Source organism: Vigna umbellata, chromosome 7 (genome assembly GCF_029865625.1).
Source record: "Vigna umbellata cultivar VRB3 chromosome 7, Vumbellata_1.0, whole genome shotgun sequence".
Classification (NCBI taxonomy): domain Eukaryota; kingdom Viridiplantae; phylum Streptophyta; class Magnoliopsida; order Fabales; family Fabaceae; genus Vigna; species Vigna umbellata.
Window position 1 is genome coordinate 24,648,207 of NC_142171.1, and position 9,158 is coordinate 24,657,364.

Genomic DNA, 9,158 nt, shown 5'->3' on the forward strand with positions numbered 1-9,158 from the left:
TTTAGAAAATTGTATTTGAGTTCGTGTGCATTTAGGTTTGATCGAACTACTATCTTGATTGTGGTTTGCATTTGAGTTTGTTCCATCTCTTTTTCTCGTTATCATTCAGGTTCGTTGTCTGTCATGAATATAGGTTATTTTGTTTGTTGATTTTATGTGTTTGTGTTGTTGGATTTTATGTTTAATCTTTAAGCTCTAAAAGAGAAAAGTCATGTAAATGTATACTAAAATATATGGCAAATTCTTTAAATGATAATAATAGTTTATTGCTTTCTTTGTTCATGGTAATTAGGTTAGTTGTTAACTTGTAGGATGCATTCACATTTTTAGTTTGGTTTAATTGTTTCGTTTGCATTTTCTTTTTTAGTTTGGTTTAATTGTTTTATTTGCATTTTCTTTTGGTGTTGTTTGCTTTTACATTTAGTATTCTTATTTTCATTAAGGTAACATAACCTGATTTCTTTTTACAAACCAGCTTTATACTAACATGCTAATAACCAATTCTAGTTTTTAATTTTAACTTTGAATTATGAATGAGTCTTGGATTTCTTATTTTACATGTAGTTACTACATTTTAATAATTGTATGTTAGTTTCATTTTCCTTACCAATTTATTAGTTTTTACATTTTCCTTTACTATCTTTTATTGAATTCTATTATAGTTTGATAGTAACATGCAATTTTTAGTTCTTTAATGATTTTAGTAATTATCTTTGGTTTATAGTTGTTTTTGTTACTTTAAACTAGTAAAGGTAGTTTAATTAGGATTTACTTTACTATTTTAAGTTTTAGCTTTGATTGTACTGTATGTGACCGAATATCTTTCGACCTTGTCAAACTTTAATCTCTTCTTAGGATAATTGGGGTCCATAATGTTGGGTACAAACAAAGTCTCACATTGGATAAAATAAGAAATGGACATGGGTTTATATACACATAAGATACCTCCATTGGTAAGAGGCCTTTTGGAGTGGTACCAAAAGCAAATTCGTGAGGGCTTGGCCTAAAGCGGACAATATCTTTCTAGTGTAGAGATCTATGTGTATGTGTATGTGTATGTGTATGTGTATGTGTATGTGTATGTGTATGTGTATGTGTATGTGTATGTGTATGTGTATGTGTATGTGTATGTGTATGTGTATGTGTATGTGTATGTGTATGTGTATGTGTATGTGTATGTGTATGTGTATGTGTATGTGTATGTGTATGTGTATGTGTATGTGTATGTGTATGTGTATGTGTATGTGTATGTGTATGTGTATGTGTATGTGTATGTGTATGTGTATGTGTATGTGTATGTGTATGTGTATGTGTATGTGTATGTGTATGTGTATGTGTATGTGTATGTATGCATACGATTTAACTTAGTTAAAATTGGCTAACTATCACCTCAGGTAAATGGGCCATTGAGTCATTAGACCCAAACTCATTTAGGTAAAAATCCACGTGTATTTAAATATTGTTATAAATACAACCGTAATCAAGTTTTGACTTTACAGCTATGTAAGTACATGTATGATAACTTTTAACTAAGTTTAGTTTTAGTTTATCTCCCTATTATTACCTGTGGAGTAGTAAAAAATAGTCAGTCAAATACACTCAAATATTGGTAATATAGTAAACTTACACAACTACAAGATTGATAACATGAAAGACTCTCCATCTTATCTTATATTAGTGAAGGACTAACCAATTTTTACACATTGAAAGAAACCTCTATATCCCAAAGTTCACTATTTTAGAAATTTCTTTAACCAAATTCAATTCCTTGGTTGTATCCACCCAAGATCCTCATTATCATTAGGTTTGTTGTCTGCCATGGATATAAGTTGTTTTGTTTGTTGGTCTTATTTGTTTGTGCAGTTGGATTTGTGTTCAATCTTTGAACTCTAAAAGAGAAAAGTCATGTAAATGCAGACTAAAATATATAGCAAATTCTTTAAATAATAATAATAGTTTATCTATTTTCTTCATTCATGGTAGTTAGGTTAGTTGTTAAATTGTAGGATGCATTCACATTTTTAGTTTGGCTTAATTGTTTCATTTGCATTTTCTTTTGGTGTTGTTTGCTTTTACATTTAGTGTTCTTATTTTGATTAGCGTAAAGATCCATAACCTGATTTTTTTTACAAAATCAGCTTTATACTAACATGCTACTAACCCGTTTTAGTTTTTAGTTTTGACTTTCAATTATTAATGAGTCTTGGATTTCTTATTTTATACGTAGTTACTACATTTTAATAAAGGTATGCTAGTTTCATTTTCCTTACTAATTTATTAGTTTTTACCATTTTACTTTAATATCTTTATTGAATTCTATTATAGTTTGACAATAACATGTAAATTTTAGTTCTTTAATGGTTTTAGTAATTAGCTTTGGTTTGTAGTTTTTTTTGTTACTTTAAACTTGTAAAAGTAGTTTAATTAGGATTTATTTTAATGTTTTAAGTATTAGCTTTGACTGTACTATATGTGACCAAATATCTTTTGACTTTATCAAATTTTAATCTCTTCTTAGGACAATTGGGATCCACAACGCATCACATTTGTCGCTTGTCGAAAGCATAACTCTATCTAGAAAAGTTAATGGTTGAATGTAGATTATCTAGTTCTACTTCGTAAAAGTTATTATCAATTTGTCGATGGTAAGGTATTCCTTGCTAAAGGGTAATAATTGTTTATCGAATGTCAATAACTGCTCGCCAAAGGTCAAGATCTTCCTACCAAAAGACAAATACCGCATGTGCCATATACTGAATATTGCATGCTCATTGCCAAAAATCAACCGTCGCCTACTAATAAACCTATGCCTCTTGCCAAAGGTTGTATTACTCACTAAGACCTGGTGCCATTTACCAATAACTAAATGTCATTTCTTAAGAACATGTTTTTATCGCTATTGTGTACCATCTACCAAAGATATTGATGAACCACATACATTTAACTTAACCAAAATGGAATAAACCATTGGATTCATTATACCCACACTCGGACCCATTTAGACAAAGACCCACATGTATTAAAATATTGTTATAAATACAACCCTAATCAAATTTTGACTTTACTTTTTTGCATGTCATTTTAACTATTCTCTTTTTAAGGTATATATACTTAAAGGTATATAGACTATGTAAGTACATGTATGATAACTCAATTATTAACTAAGTTCAGTTTAATTTTATCTCCCTATTATTACCTTTTGTAGTAGTAAAAAAATAGTCAGTCAAATACACTCAAATATTGAAGGTCTGGCCAATATTTTCACATTGAAACCTCCATATCCCAAATTCACTGTTTCAGAAAATTCTCAAACCAAGTTCAATTCCTTGGCTGTATCCACCCAAGATGCTCTCATATTAACACTGAAAAAGCTCCATTAAAAAATTTCAACGTGAGCCTTAACCTTTTTATTTAGGAGCATAGATGCTCAGTACATTCTTCTGCAGTACTCATTCGTACAAAGTGCATTGGCACTTGGCAGGTTAAATCACCTAGATTCAATGGGGGCATTTATGACATGACAGGTTCAAAAAGAGGTTGTCCATACAAAGATTAATAAACAAGCAAAGTTACATCTCGTCCATAAGAAGAAAATGAATTGAGGCTAAACTCTTCGCAGCTCAACTCATCAGAAAATCAACATAGTCATTAGTCATAAGAGCTCCACATGTTGAGTTGTGCTTATCTCTTCACCTGAGCCCGTTGGAAACATAAGAAAAGAGACAGTCGCCCAAAATTACAAAAACCTTAGGGTCCAGGGAAGTCGCAGCAGAGGGTAGCCAGTGAAAGAGCACCACAACTCCTTGAATTAATGCTGAGACTAGACACCAGTCTTGAAGTAGCCACTGCACTATGTAGAGGCAAAAGTGACTGCACACTTCCTAGTTGGTACACAAAAGTTCTGTTCAGAACAACAGTTTAATACATCAGCACAATACATTTAAAAAAAGTGTTTAGTTTTTAAACTTTATGAGCTTTCAAAATTTTACAAGGTATACACAAGTTGATCAACGAGAATTAGATATATGTGAACTAATTAGTATAAAACTTAACAAACTTACCTATATGTGATATTTTGTAATTGTGTAATAGTGTAAAATCAGTTCACATAGTGCACAGACTATTTTCTTTTGAAATAAATATAATATAAAATGCATTAAGTCATACAGTACAAACAAGGCTAACATCTACTTAGAAAAAATAAATGTCATAGCAAGCTTTTATAAGTACATATAAACATGTTTAGTTTAGTCCAGAAGGACTTCTTCTGTTAACTTTGGTAAAATTTAAAACTTTCTTTATAAATAACCTTTGTCAATACTTAAGAATATGAAATAACAGAATGCAGAAGACACTGTTTACAATCAGAAAAACAACAGTTCATGATGCAATATCAGCTCACACAAAAACAGCAGAACCAACAGAACTAAAATTCCAGAAGTCTACAAAATAATGTTGCGTTCCACTGTATCTGATGAGCTGTTTTTCGACAGTTGTTATAGCTGTCTGTCATCTTTGCATATTTTTGCATATTTGGGTTTCTCCGAATTCTTGTCTCCTAGATTCCATCTTTATCCTTCTTGATGGTGCTATTGACTACTGAATGTAATAATCCATTTTCCAATACTGTCTTTATCAGCCTATCAGTTCTTCCTATATTCATTATTGTTTTAATTACTTCAAAATTCATTTTCAGTTTCCCTCTTGGAGCTATACTATACAGTACAGAGCAAAATGAGCATTCAAGAAACTTGAGAAACTTTGTCACCGATTGAATTTCTGGGTATAAACAAAATCTCAAAAAGAATCTAGCTTTGGAGATTCGGTGTTAAGAGTTTACCTGATAAACAGTGGGGATGGACGCTGCGGCACAGTAGGATTGAGAAAAAGGGAATGATTGATGGGTCGAAGAGGTGATCTGAAGGAAGTGTGTGAGATGAGACGACGAGTGCAATGCGACAACAGCGCCATGAGAATCAGAGAACAAAAATTCAAAAGAAAAAGGGTGAAACACATTCAATGTAGGAAGGGTTTTTTTCCATGTTCAATCACAAACCTAAATACATTGCTTCACTGAATAAAAAGGACAAAACCCTATTCAAAATAAACAGAGATATTATATATGTTTTATTCCCTTTTATTATTTCTAAAATTAAAGTAATATACTTTTATTCTTTCCCTAATATTTCATTATTATATAAACATATTGTGATTTAAAAATAATATAGAAAATCTTATAAATATTTTATTAAATTTAAAATTAAACTCTCTTTTTTCTATATAAGAAAATCTTTAACAATTAGTTTTACCGAGATGAATTATTGTTGAGTGAGAATCGAGACTGATGATGCGAAAGATTGATTAATTTAGTTATTTATTTTGATCTATTTTGTGATGAATTATTATTTTTTGAATTATTTTGTGATTTAGAACTATTTTGTGATGATTTATTTTGAACTATTTTGTGATGAATTATTTTGTGATTTAGAACTCTTCCACACAAATTATTCTTGAAAATTGATTAATTTAGTTATTTATTTTGAATTTATCAATAATTTCTACCTTCCCTTCAAAATTTACCTTAATAATTTTTAACTTAATCGTCTACTTCTCAATTAATCGTTTCTTACACAATGAAGTAATTATAATCATATAAATTTTTTGACTATTCATCTTTCCCTAATTTAAGAAAAAAAAAATTCCATCCCAATAATTGAGTATTTGTTATTATTTAGCTAAAAAGTTGTTATCCAACTTTTTTATATTATTGTATTGCTATTACTGAATATGTGTATCCAATTCCTATCCAAGCATTTCCAAATATAAGAAATGTGAAAATAAATTCTATGAAACAAAGGGATTCCACGATACCTTATAGAGATACCAACTATCTTGATACAAATACAATAAATCCACATCTCCAAACTCCTTTATCAGTTGAAACAATCAAATGCTCCTTTACTGTTTACTCAAAACTTGTTATCTTCATCTATTAGAGTCATAAGAGTCAAACTAATGAACAATATTTTCCATAAAAAATACATGTTTTCCTTCAAGGACGTGTCAACCGCATGAAACAACAGCCAGAATGCTACTGCCAAATAATAACATCAGTAGGACTGACCAAGAAGCTTCAAATAATGCTGTTGCATTGCATGCCGACCATCGAATATATGCAACCAAATTTTTTCCTAATTCTGGCCTCCTGTCTGATTCCAGTTCCAAATTGTGCCCAACTGTTACATTACTTGCAACCAAATACAGAGAGAAATTGTATTTGCAGCTTTGGTATGCACTAATGGAGTTGGGCCTAACCTTGGTAAATGGCCCAAAGATCCTTGGAAGCACCGACAAGAAATTACCTGCAATGGATATATCTATGAATCACTTTTACCGTCCATAAAAATGTCAGGGAACAAAACATGTAAAGAAACTAGTTTGAGTGATGTACCGGCGGGTCCTTACATTCATGAATACCACGATAACCACTCAAAGAATGACTCTATCCTACGTACCAAACGGTCATCCTTACACAATAATTAAGGTTGGATGGAAATTAACTTGTTACAAAACATGTAGAGAGAGATATATAACTATAAGTTTAAAGTAAAGAGATATATAATTTTATTTATTACGTGTTAACGGCTAAACTCATCACTGACTGACTTTAGTATCACAGTACTTTCTGTGAATAACCTCCTAGTTTGATCAAACAGCAAAGAGTTTAAAGGACGAACGATGATGAAGACGAGCATCAGGACATACTTATGCATCAACACATACTAATGTCCCAAGGAGAGAGACAATTTCGATAGCATAACCGAAACAAGTGATGAAAAGACAAGCTATGAAAAAACAGCGGAATGGTGACAATGCCAGAAGTAAGGAAAACTTATGTTGGACCCTTCACTTAGAATGGAATCGATAGTAAAAGAGCTTTAGTTCATATCACTCTCTTTAGTAAAAAAAGAAAAACTGCATAAATAAAACCAGTTGGTCAACTAAGCTTAAATACTATGTCATGCCCATTTCATCTAAAAGCTTAAGCAACTAAAAAAAGAACAAAACGATGGGTTTGATAATCTTAGCTTCTACCCGACCTTTAGAATGATGAATATAGACAACGCAAACTCTGCTACAGCCGACTAATCCAGCAATATTAAAGAGATCCTATGATGAATCGGTAACGAAATTTCAACGGCATTTCCAACATAACAGATGCATTCTTTTACTCCGAAGAAGAAAAAAATTGAAGTAAAAAAGAGGCTACAAGGGTATCCAACTAGCTAAGAAATAACTCTATCTTGAACTAAATTAATACAACATAATTAAATGTTTATGGACAACCAAATTTAAACCTCGGCAGCACACAATTAATTTGAGAAAATCCTCAAGTATATACACAAACCATCCATACCAATTAAACAGCAAGCCCTTGTTCTTTGGCCTTCTTGAGCCACTTAAGCGTGCTCTCCAACGTCAAGTAAGCAGCAACATCAGTCAAGCTCTTGCTCGCAACAGCATAATCAAACACCTCATAAGCCTCGGCAACTCTGCCATCCCTACAGAGCGCCCTCACAAATGTCCCATAGGAAGCAGTATCAAGCTTCAAACCACCTTCCTTGATCACCCCATAGAACTCAGTCGCCTTCTCCAACAGCCTCGCCTTGCACAACCCGTGCAGCAGTGTGTTATATGTGCATTCATTGGGGTTGCACCCCTTCCCCTCCATCTCCCCAAGCAATGCCAGCGCTGCCAGAGCCTCCCCCTTCCTACACAACCCATTCATCAATGTAGTATAAGTCACCTCATCAGGAAGATAACCCTTCTCCGTCATCACACGCAGCAGTTTCTTCGCCTCCACCACCCTCCCCGACTTGGACAACCCAAAAATCAAAGTGTTGTAAGTAACAAGATCAGGCTCCACCCCTTCCTCCTTCATCTTGTTATAAACCTCAATCGCCTCACTCCCTCTGCTCAACACACAATACCCTTTCATAATGGTGTTATACACAAAGCAATCAGGCTTAAACCCTTCCTCATGAAGCACACTCACCAGCCTCATTGCCTCTCTCAAGTTCTTACCATTACACACATTGTCAATCAGGATAGTGTAGGTAACAAGATCAGGCTTCACACCGAATTTTTCGCGCATTTCGTCGATGAAGGCGTAAACAGTGGACAAGGCGCGGGCTTTGCAGAGGTGCTTGACTAGGAAATTGAAGGTGTAGGTGTCCGGAGGGCAGTGCTTGGAGGCGAATTCTTTGATCAAGTCAACGGCATGGTCAAGGTGGCCGGCGGAGCACAAGGCGCGGACTGAAACATCAGCTGTGGCAGCATCCGGAGTGACGCCGGCGGCGCGCATTGAATTTAGAGTTTGGTGGATTGCGGAGAGAGCGGAATTGGAATTGGGATTGGAATTGGAATCGGGGTTGGTGCAGGAGTGGGAAAGGAGAATGTGGAAGGTGGAATGATCGGGGGAGAAGGAAGGGAGGGTTTTGGTGATGTGGTGGAGGAATTTGACGGAGTCGGAGGTGGAGGTGGCGATTTTGGCGTAGGAGTGGAGGAGGGAGTTGGGAAAGCGAGGGTCTTTGGAGGAATTGGCGATGGAGTCGAAGATTTTCTTGGCATCTTCGAGATTTGGGGATTTGAAGAGAGGGTTTGGTTGTTGTGGGATGGGTTTTGGGGATTTTTTCTTGGTGGGAGGGAATGGTTTGGAGGGAGGAGAAGGTGGTTGAGGGCGGAACAGAGAAGAAGGGTTTCGAATGTTAGGGTTTCCGATTGCAGAGCGAAACGACGGAGGGATTTTCCCCATGGCAGCAGTAGCTTCTTCTGCTTCTTGCACTGTTTACCTCCAACACCAGGGTTTAGGGTTTTTCACTCATTTTTACATTATTTTCTTTTTATTTTTCTCTTTCACTTCTTATGATGTTACACTTCAAAAACATTACATTTAGAATTTATGATTTAAGGTTAAATGAGTCATGTCTTATAATGTCCAAATTTGATATTACATTTGAATTTAAAATCCAATTCATTACCATGAAATTTCCTTGAAAGGTTAAAGTTATGTGAACTTTGTAACTATTACGCAGGATTTACTTTTACTTGGTTAGAAATTTAAAGTAAATTTATAGTATAATTGGTTAACTTCTAAT

The 9,158-nt window shown here is 34.0% G+C and overlaps 2 protein-coding genes across 2 annotated transcripts; both read right to left on the reverse strand.

Moving 5' to 3' along the window:
• Positions 1 to 3,356: 3,356 nt before the first annotated feature.
• On the reverse strand, positions 3,357 to 5,078 carry LOC124824453 (protein NONRESPONDING TO OXYLIPINS 2, mitochondrial-like). The gene is made up of 2 exons (XM_047296885.2): positions 4,841 to 5,078; positions 3,357 to 3,901 (listed from the first exon to the last, which is right to left on the reverse strand). Exons 1-2 carry the CDS (start codon positions 5,014 to 5,016, stop codon positions 3,748 to 3,750), a joined length of 330 nt encoding a protein of 109 aa, XP_047152841.1. The 5' UTR covers positions 5,017 to 5,078; the 3' UTR covers positions 3,357 to 3,747.
• A 764-nt stretch (positions 5,079 to 5,842) lies between these two features.
• LOC124824454 (Tetratricopeptide repeat (TPR)-like superfamily protein) lies at positions 5,843 to 8,912 on the reverse strand. Its single transcript, XM_047296886.2, has 2 exons — positions 7,418 to 8,912; positions 5,843 to 6,362 (listed from the first exon to the last, which is right to left on the reverse strand). Exon 1 carries the CDS (start codon positions 8,813 to 8,815, stop codon positions 7,421 to 7,423), a length of 1,395 nt encoding a protein of 464 aa, XP_047152842.2. The 5' UTR covers positions 8,816 to 8,912; the 3' UTR covers positions 5,843 to 6,362; positions 7,418 to 7,420.
• Between the last annotated feature and the right edge of the window lie 246 nt (positions 8,913 to 9,158).

Excerpts from the sequence above, each read along its gene's own strand:
- LOC124824453 (XM_047296885.2), bottom strand. The coding sequence starts at position 5,016 with ATGTGTTTCACCCTTTTTCTTTTGAATTTTTGTTCTCTGATTCTCATG. Across the intron at positions 3,902-4,840 it reads CCATCCCCACTGTTTATCAG|AACTTTTGTGTACCAACTAG; the intron begins GTAAACTCTTAA and ends TGTTCTGAACAG.
- LOC124824454 (XM_047296886.2), bottom strand. The coding sequence starts at position 8,815 with ATGGGGAAAATCCCTCCGTCGTTTCGCTCTGCAATCGGAAACCCTAAC.